We start from the raw sequence: 18,967 nt of genomic DNA on the forward strand, positions 1-18,967 counted from the left end.
GTGGGGTTTTTAGGATGCTGAAGGGGCGCTTTTTGAGGGAGGAAAAGGAAAAGCAAATCCCACTCCAAAAAGCTTTGTGTGGCTCGGAGTGCAAAGGACAACATCGGAGTGGTGAATATCTTGGATATAAATGAGAAAGGTTTAAGAAATTATGGGGGCTTGGGGGATTTTGGATGTTTCTGAAGGCTGGAGCTGATCCTTGTGCTCCATAAGAGAAGATTTGGGCTTAAATAAAGAGGCACAAATTGGATGGAAGGACACACGGACACCTGGATGTCTGCAGGAGGGACCAGAGGCTGGATTAGTGGCTGAAATAGCCTAAATTTGAGGAGAGATTTGTCCAATAACCCAAAATTAGGATAAAACGGCTCAAAATTAAGAGAAAAAACCCTAAAACTAAGATAAGAGACCCAAAAATTTAAGAGAAAACAAAACTATAGGAAAACAAACAAACAAAAAAGGCCCCAAAATTAAGAGAAAGCACAACAAAATCAAGGAAAATCACTTTAAGGGAAAACTCCTCAAAATTGTGGGAAAACACACCAAAATTAAGGGAAAGGCCCTAAACTTAAGAGAAAGCACACCAAAATCAAGGGAAATCACCTAAAAATTAAGGGAAAACTCTTCAAAATTGTGGGAAAACTCACCAAAATTAAGGGAAAGGCCCCAAAATTAAGAGAAAGCACACCAAAATAAAGGAAAATAATTTTAAAATTAAGGGAAAACTCCTCAAAATTGTGGGAAAACACACCAAAATTAAGAGAAAGGCCCCAAAATTAAGAGAAAGCACACCAAAATCAAGGAAAATCACTTAAAAATTAAGGGAAAACTCCTCAAAATTGTGGGAAAACACACCAAAATTAAGGTAAAATATCTCATTAAGGGAAAACATCTCAAAACTTCCGGAAAACACAAAAATTGAAGGAAAACACAAAAATGGAAGGAAAACGCCTCAGACGCACGCGCCGAGCGCGGTCCTCCCGGCCGCCAGGGGGCGCTGTGGCGCCCCGCCCCGCCGCCGCTTCCCGCCCTTTCCGCGCGCCGCGCGTGCGTTGCCGGGCGCGGGCCGGCGGGCGGCGCGCGCATGCGCGGGGCGCGGGGCCCGGCGGCGGACGGGAATTAAAATGGAAGATGAGGAGGTCGCGGAGAGCTGGGAGGAGGCGGCCGACAGCGGGGTGAGGGCGGCGGCGCGGCGCGGCGCGGCGGGTCCGGGGCGCCGGGGGGAGGCGCGGGCGGGCGGCGCGGCGCGGCGCTGCTTGAGGGGGCGGCGGCGGGGCGCGTCCGGCGGCGCGGCGGCCGCACGGCGCTGCTAGGCCTCTTAAAGGGACCGCGGGCTCGCTCGGCGCGGGGGGCTGCGCGCCGCCCCCAGCCCCGCTGCTCGCCGGTGCTGCGGGGCCCTCCTCCGAGCAGCTCCCTGCCCGTCCTCCGCTGCTCGGTGCGCAAACCCCCCTGGGCTCGCACAGAGCTCCGCTGGCCGCGGGGTGAGGCAGGAGGGGCGAGCGGAGCCGGGATGTGCGACCCCGGCGTGGCGGCGCCCCCGGCGGGGCTGCGGGCGCACACCCAAGGCCTTTCCCCGGTCGGAACGTGTTCCGTCCCCGGGCACAGCGCCGGGAGTCCCGGCCCGGGGCTGGGGCTGGGCCCTGCTGCAGCAGCGGCTCCGGAGCTGGGCTGGCATCGCCGCTCGGGGACCCGAGTCTGTGAGCGCTGTGCTTGCACATACAGCCGCCCCTGCGAGGGGAAACTCCGCCGGGCAAACTCTGCTTTCAGCGCTTTCCCGAGGATCAGAGGGCACGCGGACCTCCGGAGCCTGGACGGGACACTGTGGGCGAGGGATTGGGTTACAGCTGGCCAGAGGCAGGGAGCAAAATCCAGCCTGTAACCGAACGCCCGAGAGGGGCCAGTGCCAGGCTGGCAGCGCAGCCCTCGCCCGCCCCTCCTGCCAAGGCCGGGGGATCGGAGTTAATTCCAGCGCTCCATGCACGGACACGGCTGCAGCCTCGGCAGCCCCATGACTGTGGCCTTGAGTAATGGTTTAAAATGGTCCTGATGCTCCAATCCTGCCATGGAGCGTCCTCTCAGTTTGTCCTTCCTGCTGGTACCTCCCAGGTGCTTTTCCTTAGAAGGAGAAATCCCTGTCACTTGTCCTTTCTCACCCCTTTTGCCAGTCCAGACTGTCGGGAATTCGTGCTCATGACCTCAGCGGCTTGTGCTGATGAGCAGGGAGATTCCCTGGGGAATCACACAATCCTCGAAGTTGGAAAAGCTCTCCAGGATCGCTGAGTCCTCCCTGGGCCCAATCCCCACCTTGTCCCCAGCCCAGAGCACTCAGTGCCACACCCAGCCCTTCCTTGGACACCTCCAGGGATGGGCACTCCAAACCTCCCTGGGCAGTTCCAAGGCCTCAGCACCCTTTCCATAGGGAAATTCCTGCTGGTGTCCAAGCTGAGCCTGCCCTGGCCCAGCCTGAGACCATTTCCCTTTGTCCAGTCCCTGTTCCCTGGGAGCAGAGCCCGACTCCCCTGACTGTCCTCTCCTGTCAGGAGCTGTGCAGAGCCACAAGGTCCCCCCTGAGCCTCCTTTTCTCCAGGCTGAGCCCCTTTTCTGCTCCCCCAGCTGCTCCTGTAGGCCTGGCAGGAGGAGCAGCTGCTGTTGCAGTTGTTGGGCTCCGGATGCCTGCGGAGCAGTTGGAGGGGTGTGGGAAGTGAGCTGCCTGTGCAGGCTGGGAGAGGGGCAGGAGCTGCCCTGGGCCATCCCTGGGGGGCAGGAAGGGGATTTCACTCTGTGCCTGGCAGGAAGGAGCCCTGGAGCTGCTGGTGGTGCCCACAGGAAGCAGGATGGAGCACAGGAGAGCCCAGCCTCCCCTTGTCCCGTGGTTCTCGTGATCCTGATGGATGCTGGTGCTGCTGGGGACATTCGGGTGTCCCAAAGTCACAGCCAGAGGAGGTAGCAGGTGGGGACAGGGCAGCGAGGGCAGGAGGAGGCTCTGCTGTAGCACCAGCAGATCCTCCCGAGGGGCAGCTCTGATCTCTCCTGTGTCCAGGGACAGAACCCAGGGAAGGGCTGGAGCTGGGCCAGGGGGGTTTGGGTTGGAGATCAGGAAAGGTTCTTCCCCAGAGGGTGCTGGCACTGCCCAGGGAATGGTTCCAGCCCTGAGGCTGCCAGAGCTCCAGGAGCCTTTGGACAGGCTGGGATTGTTGGGGTGTGTGTGCAGGGCCAGGGGTTGGACTCTGATCCTTGTGGGTCCCTTCCAGCTCGGGACATTCCCTGGTTCTGTGGTTTTCTTCCACCCAAGGCAGCACAAGGTGGATCCCAGCACACAGGCACAGGGCTTGGCAGTCCTGGCTGGGGCTCAGGAGGTTGCAGGAGAACAGAGACACCAAGGAGCAGCTCCAAACACACCCAGATCTGACAGTGCCAGGACACAGGGAACGGGCAGGGATGGGTGGGATATTGGGAATTAGGAATTGTTCCCTGGGAGGGTGGGCAGGCCTGGCACAGGTGCCCAGAGCAGCTGTGGCTGCCCCTGGATCCCTGGCAGTGCCCAAGGCCAGGCTGGACAGGGCTGGGAGCAGCCTGGGACAGTGGAAGGTGTCCCTGCCCATGGCAGGGGTGCCACTGGATGAGCTTTAAGGTCCCTTCCAGCTCAGTCCATCTGTGATTCTGTGATGCTGATACTTCACACTGTTGAGAACCTGAGTTATTTTATTTTTTAGACCCTTCAGCACATGAGGGAACGGTAGAGATGTAGCAGGATTTTGGGTTTTACGAGATACATTGTCTGTGTCCTAGCATGTAATTTTTTAATATTTCACCCACAGTGTGTTCATTGGGAAAGCAAATACATCAGATTTTTAGTTCTGAGGGGTTTTTGTTTGTAGTTTTTGGTGAGGCTGAGAGTTTTTGTTCAAGGCCTTAAAGAAGTTTTGTCAGCAAGAGGCAGCTCTGGGCTGAACAGAGATCCCATGGCCTCCTAATTAAAATTCACCTCATTTCTCTGTTGCAGTTCTCCCAAATCAGGCACCAGGAAAATCTCATTAGGTTGAAGAAAACCCCCAGAAGCCCCACACAGCTGAGTTTGGTCACTCAGAGAGCTGTAAAACCAGTCCTCAGGTGACTGTTTGGGTGATTAACGTGGCCTCAGTTTGTCTCTTGCTCTTTTGCCATCAGAATTGCCCCAGAAATGGAGCAGCTCCTTGGGAACGTGCCACCCCTCAGTGCCCTCTGCTCTGGCAGGGTCCCCTGTGCCAGGGCCACAGGGTGCAGCAGAGCTCCCTGGGGCCTCTGGGTCCCTGTCACCTCCCTGGTGTCTAAGGAGAGCCCTGGAATGCCTGTGGAATGGGAGTTACAGATGGAAAACCAGGGCCTGAGTAACGTGTGAGTTGTCTGAGGTAGGAGTAAGGGTGGAAAGGCCTTCAAAGGCCAGAAAACACTAATGAGTCCTAATTCCTGGTTTGTTTTCCTGTGATGTTGAGTGGCCCAGCTGGCAAACGCAAATGAGAGGTCAGTTGGTGACACTCAGGCCTGTTTACCTGGCTAAACCAATAATTAAATGTTAGGTGGGAAGCTGGGCTCCAAAACTGGAATGTGTCCATGGTCACGGGTGATCCTCAGCTTGGAATTGGTGCTTGGCAAATGGATTCATTGGTTATTCCTTTGCCAACTAAGATTTGAGTGTGTCAGAGTCTTAATAACTGATCTCAGGTCAGAATCTCTTTCAGCTTCATCCCAAGGGGGGAGACAGCTCTGCTCTCTCCTGTGAGCAGGGACAGGACCCAGGGAAGGGCTGGAGCTGGGCCAGGGGGGTTTGGGTTGGAGATCAGGAAAGGTTCTTCCCCAGAGGGTGCTGGGCACTGCCCAGGGAATGGTCCCAGCCCCGAGGCTGCCAGAGCTCCAGGAGCCTTTGGACAGGCTGGGATTGTTGGGGTGTGTGTGCAGGGCCAGGGGTTGGACTCTGATCCTTGTGGGTCCCTTCCAGCTCGGGACATTCCCTGGTTCCCTGCAGGTCAAACATTACTCTGGCAACCCAAACCAGGTTAAAAACCCCACGGAATTAACCTCCTTGTGTGTCCTTTTCCCCCTGGAGTTTGCAGCCTGAGCTCCCAGCTGCTGCCTGCAGTGTCCCCAGGAGGGAAACCTGCCCCGTGCCCGGTCACCGGCTGCTCCGGGAGGATGGAGCAGCCACAGGCTGGGGATGGACCTTGGCCTGGCCTGGGGGCTGTCCCCTGCTCGTGTCACGGTGCTCAGGGAGGGCAGGTCACCGGGGAGGCAGAATGTCTCCTGTGTGTCACCCAGACAAACCCATGAGGGTGGCCTGGGTGTCACCTGCCGGCCAAGGCTCCGGGTCACTGGATCTGAAGGTGTCGGCTGCTGGACTGGGAGGTGCTGGGTGGGGTTGGAGTCCAGCAGAGTCAGAAGGGAAACATTTTGGAGTGTGACACTGTGACCTCCCTCTGCTAATGAGTGCTGTGGGCAGAGGCCACGCTAACGAGGCTGGGGTGTGCAGGAGCTGTGTCCACCAGGAGAAGTGGGATTTGCTGTCAGGGCTGAGAGGGGCATGGAATTCCAGAATGGTTGGGGTTGGAGGGACCTTAAAGCTCATCCCATTCCATGTGAAGGGACACCTTCCACTGTCTCAGGCTGCTCCCAGCCCCGTCCAGCCTGGCCTTGGGCACTGCCAGGGATCCAGGGGCAGCCACAGCTGCTCTGGGCACTTGTGCCAGGGCCTGCCCACCCTCACAGGGAACAGTTCCTAATTCCCAATATCCCACCCATCCCTGCCCTCTGGCAGTGGAAGCCATTCCCTGTCCCTCCATCCCTGTCCCCAGTGCCTCTCCAGCTCTCCTGGAGCCCCTTCAGGCCCTGGAAGGTCTCTGAGCTCTCCCTGGAGCTTCTCCTCTCCAGGGGAACATTCCCAGCTCTCCCAGCAGAGCTGCTCCATCCTCGGATCCCCCTGGAGCCTCCTGCGGCCTGGCTCCAGCAGCTCCAGCTCCTCCCTGTGCTGGGCCAGGGCTGGGGCTGCTCTGCAGGTGCCGAGGGGCTCACCTGGGGGGCAGAGGGGCAGAGCCCCCCTCTCCTGCTGCCATTGTCCTGCCACAAACCCAGGATGGACTTGGACTTTCCACACCAAAAAGATTTTGGGCAAACTTCCACCTAAATTTGCTTTAGGTGTTGTAACTGGTCCAAAAAGAGTATTCAAATTGAGAATGGAAGTTTCTGTTTCTGCTGCTTGGTGTTGCTTGGGCAGAGGGAGGTTTTCTGTTTAGAAATGGGAGGTTTGGAGTTTGCGAATGACCAGTGGGAAGTGAGGGTTGGTTTGGGGTTACTGCAGCAAGGGAGAAGGAGCTGCTTGCCCCTTGAGTGCTTCCCCCACCCCTAAACATCCATGCTGGGAATGTCCTGTGGCGCCAGCAGGTTTGTTCCCAAAAATACTCCATGTCCTGTTCCTCAGTGCCTGATGCTGAGGAGCAGCATCTGCCATGGAGACACCAACACCTGGGGCTGCCTCTGCCAGGCCTGAGCGTGGCACAGCGACTGGGAGGACCAGTTAATGCAGCAGGCTGATCCCCAGTAGCCTCAGGAATTGGAATGTTGCAGTAATTCATAGATTAATTTCTCTTTGGAGGAGAGAAGTAGGTGGGTAACGAGGAGATTGGGGACTGCCAATGTCTGCTCTTTCCTGAGGGTGTTTTGGGGAAGCAGTTCCAGGTTCAGGTCCGCATCAACAGCTCTGGTGACCTCAGATCTTAAAACTTGTTTTTGTTTCCTAAAGAAAAGAAAAAAAAAAAAGAAAAAAAAGACAGGATTTGGAGTTTGTCTCTGTCTGGAATTGCCGGAGCATCCAGTGGTGCTGTAAGGAGCAGACAAGGCTGTGGTTTTGGGAGGATCCAGCTCCAGCAGAAATTCACTCGTTCTGGGGTTTGATGTTCCACGTTTTGGGGTGAGAAGGGGTGGAAGGTTGTGCTGGGAACAGAGAATGTGGTTAATGGTTTTCTAGAACTTTGGAATGTTACTAGAGATCCAGGAGAGCACCGGGTCTGCTCCCCTGGATTTCCGCAGAGGAATTTGGGAGGAAGAGGGGGAAATATCCACCCAGTGGAAGCGATCCACACAAATCTCTGCCTTCCTCACACCTTCAGTCATGGTCACTCACTCACCTTGGGATCCAAGCCAGCCATCCTGTTATCCTTGCCTGGATCAGGCGGGCTGGGAGCTGCTGGTGTTCCTTGTGTTTGGAGTCTGCAGGCAGGGGTGGGGACAGGGCTTTGCACTTCTTCCCACCAGGTTCTCTGGCCAGCAGCACGGCTGGCTCAGCCCTTGTGCTTCCCAATATTCTGGTTTTGCCTGGGAATGTGCCTCCATCCCACTCTGCAGGACAATCCCCTCCTGAAGGACATGTTCCTGGGGTGCTGAGGGTCTCCAGCTCACCAGGAACACCCCCAAGGTGTCAGCTTGATGGCTGGGGTGGCTCTTTGGGATGCCAGGCCACGGGAATGTGGGATCTGAGCAGCAGCTTCGTGTCCTGGGGTCTGTGTCTGCATTCCAAGGGGGGTTATGGATCCTCTTGGCTGTTTTCCTCAGGGGTGGCTGTGGTGGGGCTGGAGCTCAGTTTCCATGACGTCCTTGTCCACACATGCAGCCTAAATGTCAGAGAACACAATCTTCTTCAGGCTGTTTGTTTGGGTCCTGTTTGGCATCCACAAATAATAGCCCTAAAAATAGGTGGGTGAGATTCCTTACTAATCTCTGGGGAGGGGGTTTTGCAGGGGGACGTGAAGCAGGTTTAGTTTTCGGTGATGCAGATACGTTTGTGTGGGCAGGAGGAGCTGGAAGGGCTCCTCAGGTGATGGACACCTGGGGTGTGTCCACAGTGACCTGTCCAGGTCCTCGGATGTCACATCCAGCTGCCTCTGCAGGCAGCTCATGCCTGTGGTGTTTGTAGTGCCTCTGGCACTTGCCCTCCGAGTCAGCTCCTAATTTTATCTCCTTACCCCCACGGTGACAGCGTGACACAGCAGAGGAGAGGGAGTGACATCAGCAGGCAGACGGACGGAGCCGTGCGGAGCAGCAGCAGGGATTTGATTTTAATTAAAAGTGAGCGGTGCCAAGGTGATTCTGCTTTTTAAATTGGTGCAGTGATCCCTGTCACGAGCTGCGAGGCTGCTCAGGGCTGGGGCTGTGTCTGCACGTGGTGTTCAAACGCTCCATTCCGACAATTCCAAACATCCCAGTAATGAACACCGAGCTTCCTGGAAAATGCAGAGTCAGTGCCTGTGTTTAGAAGAAAGCACAATTTCTGACACATTGAGAGGTGTGTGAGGAGGGGAGCTGCTTTTGGCCATCTGTTTAAACACAAAGGGAGATTTTCCTGCCCAAAATTTCAGTGGATGTCTGGAGGCAGCTGGAATCCCCTCAGCAGCGCCAGGAATTCCGTGGATCCTGTAGGACTGACAGTGGCTGGGGTGGGTGGGAGGGCTTTGGGTGTGTTTGGTGGGAATGGTTGGTTTCTGTTATTCTGCCAAGATCCCTACATGGGGAGGAAGCCTCGTGTTCTGCAGGGAGCGCAGAGCTTCCATCAGCTGCTGAGGCTGGAATTTAGGGGATATTTTGGCTGTGCTCCTTGTGCCAGGGCAGGATCTGTCCCCTCTGCTGAGGCACCTCCAGTCCTGGGCCCTCGTGGCAAGAAGGACCTGGAGGGGCTGGAGCGTGTCCAGGGCAGGGAATGGAGCCCCAGGAGGGGCTGAGGGAGCAGAAAAGGGGCTCAGCCTGGAGAAAAGGAGGCTCAGGAGGGACCTTGTGGCTCTGCACAGCTCCTGACAGGAGGGGACAGCCCCAGGTTGGGCTCTGCTCCCATGGGACAGGGACAGGAGCAGAGGGAACAGAGGGCAGGCTCAGGGTGGACACCAGCAGGAATTTCCCCATGGAAAGGGAGCTGAGGCCTTGGCAGGGGATGCCCAGGGAGGTTTGGAGTGCTCATCCCACCTCGGAGGTGTCCAAGGAAGGGCTGGTGTGGCACTCACTGGGCTGGGTGACAAGGAGAGCATTGGGCACAGGACAGACTCGACGGTCCCAGGGGACTTTTCCAATCTCAGGGATTCTGGGGTTTTTTTTCCTGCAGAGCAGTAACTGAGGTGCTCTGCCTGACCCCAGACTGCAGCTCTGTTCCCCTTGCAGTCACTTCCCTCACAGGAATCCTGGGCACAGCCTTGCTTTGGGCATTAAAATTCCCCAAAATCCTGAGCTGGTCAAAACCCTGTCTGCAGAATACCAAGGTCTTTTCCAGCTTCCAGGACCCCGTGTGATCCCTGGTGAGGAGCTCCCCAAGCATGGAGCACTGGTTTATGGTCGAGGACCACGTGTTTGCTCCCTGGCCACTGGCAGTTTTGGGGATTTGGAGACAGATACCAAGAATTTTGCTGAAATGACCTGCTCCAGAGTGGGAAAAGCAAAACAGGCTGTGAAGGAGTTGGGATGGTTTTGAAGCATTCCTTGGAATAAGTTTTTGTGTTGATGAAAAAGCTTCATTTCTCTCGGGCAGGGGAGGCTGCAGGTTGTGGTTGGAGTGTGTGGGGCTGTCTGGCAGCGCTGGGGCTCGGTGACAGTGCCATGAATCACCTGTGCTGAGGTGGAGGTGACGCCCTGCAGTTGCAGCATCTCGCAGTCAGACCGTGGCTGCAGCCCCAGAGCTCAGCTCAGAGCCAGCAGCAGTGCAGGAACAGCCCCAGAGCTCACCCCAGAGCCAGCAGCAGTGCAGGAACAGCCCCAGAGCTCATCCCAGAGCCCCCAGCAGTGCAGGAACAGCCCCAGAGCTCATCCCAGAGCCCCCAGCAGTGCAGAAACAGCCCCAGAGCTCACCCCAGAGCCAGCAGCAGTGCAGGAACAGCCCCAGAGCTCAGCTCAGAGCCAGCAGCAGTGCAGGAACAGCCCCGGGGCTCACCCCAGAGCCCCCAGCACTGCAGGAACAGCCCCAGAGCTCAGCTCAGAGCCAGCAGCAGTGCAGGAACAGCCCCAGGGCTCACCCCAGAGCCCCCAGCAGTGCAGGAACAGCCCCAGGGCTCACCCCAGAGCCCCCAGCAGTGCAGGAACAGCCCCAGGACTCACCCCAGAGCCCCCAGCACTGCAGGAACAGTCCCAGAGCTCACCCCAGAGCCCCCAGCACTGCAGGAACAGCCCCAGGGCTCACCCCAGAGCAAGCGGCAGTGCAGGAACAGCCCCAGAGCTCATCCCAGAGCCCCCAGCACTGCAGGAACAGCCCCAGAGCTCAGCTCAGAGCCCCCAGCAGTGCAGGAACAGCCCCAGGACTCACCCCAGAGCCCCCAGCACTGCAGGAACAGCCCCAGAGCTCAGCTCAGAGCCAGCAGCAGTGCAGGAACAGCCCCAGAGCTCATCCCAGAGCCCCCAGCAGTGCAGGAACAGCCCCAGGGCTCACCCCAGAGCCCCCAGCACTGCAGGAACAGCCCCAGAGCTCAGCTCAGAGCCAGCAGCAGTGCAGGAACAGCCCCAGAGCTCATCCCAGAGCCCCCAGCAGTGCAGGAACAGCCCCAGGGCTCACCCCAGAGCCCCCAGCACTGCAGGAACAGCCCCAGAGCTCAGCTCAGAGCCAGCAGCAGTGCAGGAACAGCCCCAGAGCTCAGCTCAGAGCCAGCAGCAGTGCAGGAACAGCCCCGGGGCTCACCCCAGAGCCAGCAGCAGTGCAGGAACAGCCCCAGGGCTCACCCCAGAGCCCCCAGCAGTGCAGGAACAGCCCCAGAGCTCATCCCAGAGCCCCCAGCACTGCAGGAACAGCCCCAGGGCTCACCCCAGAGCAAGCGGCAGTGCAGAAATAGTCCCAGGACTCACCCCAGAGCCCTCAGCAGTGCAGGAACAGCCCCAGGACTCACCCCAGAGCCCCCAGCACTGCAGGAACAGCCCCGGGGCTCACCCCAGAGCCCCCAGCACTGCAGGAACAGCCCCAGGGCTCACCCCAGAGCCAGCAGCACTGCAGGAACAGCCCCAGGGCTCACCCCAGAGCCCCCAGCACTGCAGGAACAGCCCCAGAGCTCATCCCAGAGCCCCCAGCACTGCAGGAACAGCCCCAGGGCTCACCCCAGAGCCCCCAGCACTGCAGCACTGTGACTTTTGCCAGGCCACCTCTCCCCTGCCGGGCAGGAGGCAGCAGAACAGAGCCTTCCCCAGGGCTGCTGTGTGGCTTGTGACCCCTCCGTGCCCACAGTCCCACCTGAGGGCTCAGCAGCCCTGTTCCTACTCAAGAGTGGGATGATTTCAGAAGCTCCTGAGTGTATTTGCCCCCTTTTCACCCTGTTTTCCTCTTGTCTCTCTGCCCTGTGTGCTGAAGTATTTCATAGGGGCTATTCCTATGAACTCTTGGAGGCTGAAAAATGCAGTTTCAAGGCCACGATGGTGAGGAGCCAACCCCTTCTCCTCACTTGGCTTCCATTGTTTGCCAGCAGCTGCCCCACAGGGATATCCTGAGGGATGCATATCCTCAGGGATATCCACCCCCTGCTCTCAGGGGGCAGGAGGCAGCTCTTACACATTTCCCTCCCTCCTGAGCAGCTCTGGAATGGGATTTTCCTTCCTCCCAGTCCCCTTGAAGAGGAAGGAAGCTGCAGGTGTTTGCCCTCCCCGGGAGGCTCTGCCCAAGACCTGCCTTGCGGAGCTCAGCCTGGTTTTGTGACCTCCCAGGACAGGGTTGGGCAGGAAACTCAACCTCTCACCCACCTTTTATCTTCCTGAAGTGATTTATTCCCTTTTAAGGTGGAGGCTGCCGTGGCCTGTATGACCAGCAGCCGACACTGTGGTTTGGCATCTTGTAGTGACTTGTGCTGCTTCCCTGCTGACAGGGGCAGGGAATTTCTGTCCAAACCCGTTCCTCTCCTGAGCTGTGCCCTCTGTGGTTCTGCTGGCAGCACAGGGAAGCAGCCAGGCCTCAAAATACAGCAGCTGCCTCCTGCCACGAGTTTGGAATTTCCTTCTGTAGTGCCAGTTATCAGCTGGCTAAACTAGGACACTGTCAGGTAGTGTTTCCCCCACACCTTCCTTGATGATTAAATCAAATGCAAAAAGATGTTTTGGAGCCTCTTTTAAGGGAGCTGTCATGAGGATCTAAAAATACCGGTGGGGTTGGGGCAGGTCACCTGCAGGAGGGTTGAAAGTTGGCTTGGTTCTCCTCTGTGGGAATGCAGAGCTTCCCTCTGGCTGCCCTGGGACCCTGGCAGGGGTCAGGAACCCCCCTGGACAGAGCCCCCAGAGACACTGGCTGTGATCTCTGGCCATGGAAAAGAGTTTTCCATCGTACAGGATGAATTACCAGCTCTGAGTGTTTGATATCAGTAATAATTAAGTGTGGCACGGGTGCAAAAGTAAAATTTTAGGATTCTAGATGAGGGGTCCAAAGGGCACAAGCTGGAGGAAATTGGGTGTGCCTTGTCCTTTTTCTCCTTCTTCATGCCCTCCATGTCTCACTGTGGTGTTGGCATTTTTCTGTTGGTTCAGGCTGGGGACACACTGTCCAACGTAGGTGACAGATATTGGCACGTTATTGTAAATCCAGCCCAGGGAGTTTCTGGTATTTAATGTTTGTAACATCCACTGAGGGCAGAGCCCCACACGCTGCCCTGCAGGACAGAGCTGGGCAGGGCAGCAGAACATGTGAGAGATCAACAGAATAAACAACCTGGAAACCAGCACAGACCAATTATGGCTTCTGCTTTGGCAGCAGGGCTGACGGAGACTTTCTACAATCTGGGAATCACCAACACCACAGATTCTGACACTCCTCCTTAGCCAAATTTCTGTGCCTGATTGCTCTGCTTGTGGCCAGCTCGGCCGAGGTGCAGCCAGCCTCGGGCAGAGGCTGCCGCGCTCACAGCCCGGCTGTGTTGGTGATGTGCCCGTGGGTGACTCCATGGCTGACTGCAGCGTGTGGAAAGCAGCCCAGGGAGGCTCCCTGGAGCTTGTGGGGCAGGGCAGGGCATTCTCCTGGCAGGAATGTGGCCCTGCCAGCCAGCCCTGCCCCAGCACGGGGCTCGGCTCCCCCGGGATCGCCCCGGCCGTGGCCGCTGCTGCTCCTCTGCCCCGCAGGTTTGGCCTGCTCCCTGCCTGGATCTGCAATGCCTGTTGTGGAATTGCTCTGGAATTGCTCTGGAATTGCTGTGGAGTCGGTGGGGTTTTGCCCTCATGGGTGGTTTTTTGCCTGCTGAAGTGGTTAAAAGAGTGATGAGCGGCCCCGTGCCGGATCCACGGCCTGCTGTGGATGTGCTGCTGCTTACAGCAGAATACCCTGTCGCTGTCGAGGCAGGATGGGAATGAAGAGACTTGACTCAGAAGGCTGCTGAGAGTGAAACTCTGATTTATTCAAAACACACTGATCTTTTATACAGAGCTTTGTGAGGGCCAACTGCACTGGTCCCAAAGTGAAAACAACCCACCCCATTGGTGCAAAGTGCTTGATGCACAGTGACAGAACTTAACTGTAAACAATGTGAGCAACAAGAGAGATAAAGAATTATTATAATTATTTACATTCTTCTCCAGCTCTTTCCCAGGCATCTGCCTGGCTAGAAACTCTCAGTTTCTTTCTTTGACTGAATCTGAGTCCCACATTTCCCCCTTTCTGTTTAAAGAAGGAGGCCAGTGTTTGTCAGGACACCTTGCAGAGAAGAGGACAAACATGACTCCTTCTTTATCTCTCTTGTTGTTCACATTGTTTACAGTTAAGTTCTGTCACTGTGCGTCAAGCACTTTGCACCAATGGGGTGGGTTGTTTTCACTTTGGGACCAGTGCAGTATTTTGAATAAATCAGAGTTTTACTCTCAGCAGCCTTCTGAGTCAAGTCTGTTCATTCCCATCCTGCCTCAACAGCGACAATACTCCTGGTGGTTCTGCTTTTCTCATGGGTTATCCACGGTGGCTTTGCTTTTCCCTGCCTCTTGGTCCCCAAGTAATCCTCAGATGGAATCACACACTCACCGCCCCCTTTATAGATCAGTATTTGGAAGAGTGAAATTAAATGTGTGCCCAGACAGGCTCAAACTCCAACCTCCACACTAAGATTGGTCTTCATTTTATTAAAAACTTTGTGGTTTTACTTTTATCTCCTTCTTTTCAAGGAAATAGACAGACGGTTGGAAAAGAAGCTGAAGATCACACAGAAGGAAAGGTAAAATCCTGATTTTCCTGAGGTGCTGTTGGACAGCCGAAGGCCTGGGGAGTGGGAACAGTGGGGAAACAGCTTCAAACCGAGCAGGGTTGGGAATCAGGGAATCAGGGAATCCCTGACTCAGTGCCACTAGGTGGCCTTTGGAACCTTGGGATGCAGCAGAAAGCTGAGAGTGCTCCGATTTCAGAGCCGGCTCCTCCGCACTGGAGGAAGCTCCAGCTTGGGGGAAGCTGTGTGAGAAAGAGGGGAAGAAATGGGTGAGTCAGGTAATCCCAGCTCCTGGCTCTGGACTGACTTGCTGTGTAATGCATTTCTTTCCCTGCTTCCTTTGGGCCTGGGCAGGGCTGTGTTATTTTCTCCTACCAGAAATGTTTTTAATCACTGCTGACAAGTCCTTTGTTGTTGGGGTTTTTAGAGAGTCATGGGATTTATCCTCTGGGAGTTCCATGCAGAAAAGGGACTGTAAAACACTCAGATGGTGGCTGGGGCCGTGGCTGGCTCCGAGGAGTGACATGGCAGTGACAGGCTGGGTGTCCTGGCGAGAGGGAATGCGGGGAATGAAATCAAGGTGTTTATACCAATATCTTCAACTAGAAATGCTGAAGCTTTACCCAGTGTCTGTTCCTTTCCTTCAGCACAGTTTGATGGTGCCACACACAGCAGGGACTGGTTTTCCATCTCTTTCTGAGCTCATCCAGTGCTCCATCGGCCGCTCCGGGAGGATGGAGCAGCCACAGGCTGGGGATGGACCTTGGCCTGGCCTGGGGGCTGTCCCCTGCTCGTGTCACGGTGCTCAGGGAGGGCAGGTCACCGGGGAGGCAGAATGTCTCCTGTGTGTCACCCAGACAAACCCATGGGGGTGGCCTGGGTGTCACCTGCCGGCCAAGGCTCCGGGTCACTGGATCTGAAGGTGTCGGCTGCTGGACTGGGAGGTGCTGGGTGGGGTTGGAGTCCAGCAGAGTCAGAAGGGAAACATTTTGGAGTGTGACACTGTGACCTCCCTCTGCTAATGAGTGCTGTGGGCAGAGGCCACGCTAACGAGGCTGGGGTGTGCAGGAGCTGTGTCCACCAGGAGAAGTGGGATTTGCTGTCAGGGCTGAGAGGGGCATGGAATTCCAGAATGGTTGGGGTTGGAGGGACCTTAAAGCTCATCCCATTGCACCCTCTGCCATGGCAGGGACACCTTCCACTGTCCCAGGCTGCTCCCAGCCCCATCCAGCCTGGCCTTGGGCACTGCCAGGGATCCAGGGGCAGCCACAGCTGCCCTTTAGAGTTTCAACTGTAACGAGGCCTTTAATTATTCCAGGCTGCTCTCAATCACAGGAGGGCATCGGAGCACGAGGCATTCACACTCCGGGTGGAAAACAACCGCCAACCCCGTGTTTTTCTTCCCAACAGCAGAAAGTCCAAATCTCCTCCCAAAGTGCCGATCGTGATCCAGGACGACAGCCTCCCCGCGGGGCCCCCGCCCCAGATCCGCATCCTCAAGCGGCCCACGAGCAACGGCGTCCTCAGCAGCCCGCACTCGGCCAGCCGCCCCGCCTTCCCCGTCAAATCGCTGGCCCAGCGCGAGGCCGAGTACGCCGAGGCCAGGAAACGCATCCTGGGCAGCGCCAGCCCCGAGGAGGAGCAGGAGAAGCCCATCCTGGACAGGTGAGAGCAGCCCCGTGGGCCTGGGGGGGGTGGGCTCCTTGGGCAGCGCAGCTGGGCTGGCACAGAGAGAGGAGAGCTCTGTTAGCACAGCCTCAGCTGCCCGGCAGTGAGGGAAATGTCTGGTAAGGCCATAAACCCTGGAAATATTGAGGCTGGAAGAGCCCTCCAGGATCAGAGTGCAGCCATTGACTGGCACTGCTGTGTGTGTCCCCAGGTGCCACATCTGTGTGCCTTTGGAACGCTTCCAGGGATCCAAGGGCAGCCACAGCTGCTCTGGGAGACCTGTGCCAGGGCCTGCCCACCCTCCCATGGAGGAATTCCTTCCCAATATCCAATCCATCCCTGCCCTCTGGCAGTGGGAATCCATTCCCCCAGGCTTTTTGTCCAGAGTCCCTCCATCTTCCCTGTTGGCCTCTTCAGGTGCTGGAAGGCCACACTTAGGTCACCCCAAAGGTTCTCTGTTCCAGGCTGAACAATCCGAGTTCCCTCAGCCTTTCCTCAGCAGAGCTGCTCCATCCCTCTGATCACCTTGGCAGGCTCCTTTGGACCTGTTCCATGTCCTTCCTGTGCTGGGGCCCTCAGAGCACGTGACAAGATTCCCGTGGTGCGGGGGTTTCCCCAAAGCATTCGGAATTGCACACCTCATTCGTGTGCCCCTGCAGCCCCAGCCCTGCTCCTGGTGTCCCCCAGGCCCCAGCAGTGTCCTTGCACTTCAGCTGTGTCCCTCTGTCCCTGCAGACTCAGCTGTGTCCCTCTGTCCCCACAGGCTCAGCTGTGTCCCTCTGTCCCCCCAGACTCAGCTGTGTCCCTCTGTCCCCACAGGCTCAGCTGTGTCCCTCTGTCCCCCGGCCCTAGCAGTGTCCCTCTGTCCCTGCAGACTCAGCTGTGTCCCTCTGTCCCCCCAGGCTCAGTAGTGCCCCACAGGCTCAGCTCTGTCCCTCTGTCCCCACAGGCTCAGCTCTGTCCCTCTGTCCCCTCAGGCTCAGCTCTGTCCCCTCAGGCTCAGCTCTGTCCCTCTGTCCCTCAGGCTCAGCTCTGTCCCCTCAGGCTCAGCTCTGTCCCTCAGGCTCAGCTCTGCTCCTCTGTCCCTCTGTCCCTCAGGCTCAGCTCTGTCCCTCTGTCCCTCTGTCCGCAGGCCGCCGCGGATCTCGCAGCCCGAGGACAGCCGGCAGCCCAACAACGTGATCCGGCAGCCGCTGGGCCCCGATGGCTCGCAGGGCTTCAAGCAGCGCAGATAGAGGCGGAGGCGCCGTTCCGCCGGCACGGACACACGGACCCGGGCCAGGGCACCTCCCGGGGTGATTTGCACTGTGACCCTTCTGCTCTGCCCACTGTGACCTTCAGCCCCACGCACTGTGACCTCCCTCTCCACCCACTGTGAGCGGCCGTCCCGGCAGGGCTGTCCCCGCGGCCGGGGGACACGAGGGGCCGTGCCGGACTCGGCCGGGCGCAGGGAGTCGTGCGTGTCCCGCTCGGGTCGGAGCAAGCGCCAGCAATAACGTTCGTTGTGCTCGAAACCTGGCATTTAAGGGAAAAAAAAAAAAAAAAAAAGATGGGAAGCCTCCCCGGCCACGCATGTTGTCCTCATCACTTCCAGAACGAGTTCTCTTTCCAAGGATTTTAGGTTCCTTTATTTGGTTTTCTGTTTGTTTTCTGTATCTTGGATCGGCGGAGTGCGTGGGAAGGGTTGGAGCCGTTTGTTTGAATCCAGAAAGGCAGCTGAGTGTTACGAAGGGAATTCCAATGGATTTCCATGAATGTGATGGCTTTGGGATGACAAGCTCATGCTTTTCCTTCTCCGTTTCTCCATTTCCACTGCCATGGAAGCGAACTCCCGGATACCCCCAGGTACCTCGGAGTCAGACCCAGTTCACATCTTGCTCCTGTTAAAGCTTGGCTCCGATTCCCTGCTGGCTTTGAGGAGAAGCTTAAAATACATCCTTTTTGGGTTCTTTTGTGTTTGGGAAGAAGGGAATGCAGAGTGACCCTGTGCAAATGCCTGCTGTCTGGCCGCAGAGGGCTGGGCGGTGAAGAATTAGGGAGATGTGAGGAGGAGGAGGAGGAGGAGGAGGAGGAGGAGGAGGAGGAGGAGGAGGAGGAAGAGAGGCTCCGGCGCCGCTGCGGCCGTGACGTCGGGCAGTGGGATATCCCGAGGAGCCGGCCCGGTGGCGCAGGGACGGTACGAGCTCTCCTGGAACGGCAGAACCAGGAACCAGACCAGCCTTGGGGAAAGCCTGGATGATCCCCCCCATCTCCCTGGAGGCAGCGAGGCTTCAGGGAAGGGATCGTCCTGAGAGGAGGACGGGGAGGCTGCTGCTCCCCAGGAATATGGAGATGTTCCCCCCTGGATGAAGCTGAGCATCACTTGATATCAAGGGATTGGATGAACACTAAATGCTCTTCCTGGAGGGGCCAGGATCTGGAGGTCTGGGATGGATTCCTGCATCCGGGTGCTGCCTTCAGTACGTTCGAGGGGGAACGAGCCAGTCTGGATGTGCACGAAAAGCCCTGTGAGGAAATGAGGCTGAAATCCCACAGAAACGGGAAAATAGAAACTACCTGTGTATCCAAGCGATCCCGGGAACCTTAATGAGCTCCTCGGTTCAGGGTGGGGTGAGATTGCCCCGGGATTCCCCCCGGGATCCTGGGGACTTTTGGGGGATCTCACTCATCCCCCTCAGCCTGGGGGCTGGGATGAGCTCCGAGCAGGGAGCGTGAGGGAGAAGGACGTCAGCAATAACTGTACTCACTGCGCCTTTCCTTAATTATTCCTAAAAAAAAAAATAGCCTCAAAATAGCCAAAAACCTCCCGAATCCACCGGATTTCCGGAGCGGCCGGTGGGGCGCCGCATCGCTGCCTCCTCCGTGTCCGGCACCGAAATTTCCACCTGCGGCACCGAAATCCCTTTTTCCAGCACTGAAATCTCCTTCTCCGGCTGCTCCTGCTCCTGTCCCGGCGCCGGGACACGGTGCCCGGGACACGGTGCCCGGGACACGGTGCCCAGGACACGTCCCGCCCGCGGGCAGGGCTCGGCGGCGTTCCTGTGGGAAGCGCCTTCATCCCGAGGAGGGGGAGGATGGACGCGGCACCGTGGGTTTCCACCCCCACCCCCCTCCCCCCCAAAAAAAAAAAATTAAAAAAATAAAAACAAACC

The 18,967-nt window shown here is 57.3% G+C and overlaps 1 protein-coding gene across 1 annotated transcript; it reads left to right on the forward strand.

The window, feature by feature from the left end:
- Positions 1-1,068: 1,068 nt before the first annotated feature.
- On the forward strand, positions 1,069-18,927 carry SZRD1 (SUZ RNA binding domain containing 1). The gene is made up of 4 exons (XM_077788193.1): positions 1,069-1,175; positions 14,110-14,159; positions 15,558-15,812; positions 16,948-18,927. Exons 1-4 carry the CDS (start codon positions 1,125-1,127, stop codon positions 17,048-17,050), a joined length of 459 nt encoding a protein of 152 aa, XP_077644319.1. The 5' UTR covers positions 1,069-1,124; the 3' UTR covers positions 17,051-18,927.
- The last annotated feature ends 40 nt before the right edge of the window (positions 18,928-18,967 follow it).

Source organism: Lonchura striata, chromosome 24 (assembly GCF_046129695.1).
Source record: "Lonchura striata isolate bLonStr1 chromosome 24, bLonStr1.mat, whole genome shotgun sequence".
NCBI lineage: Eukaryota > Metazoa > Chordata > Aves > Passeriformes > Estrildidae > Lonchura > Lonchura striata.

What these genes read in the sequence shown, in the direction of transcription:
- SZRD1 (XM_077788193.1), top strand. Translation starts at nt 1,125, where the DNA reads ATGGAAGATGAGGAGGTCGCGGAGAGCTGGGAGGAGGCGGCCGACAGC. An exon ending in AAGATCACACAGAAGGAAAG is followed by an intron (nt 14,160 to 15,557) that starts GTAAAATCCTGA and finishes TCTTCCCAACAG; the next exon opens with CAGAAAGTCCAAATCTCCTC. An exon ending in GAGAAGCCCATCCTGGACAG is followed by an intron (nt 15,813 to 16,947) that starts GTGAGAGCAGCC and finishes CTCTGTCCGCAG; the next exon opens with GCCGCCGCGGATCTCGCAGC.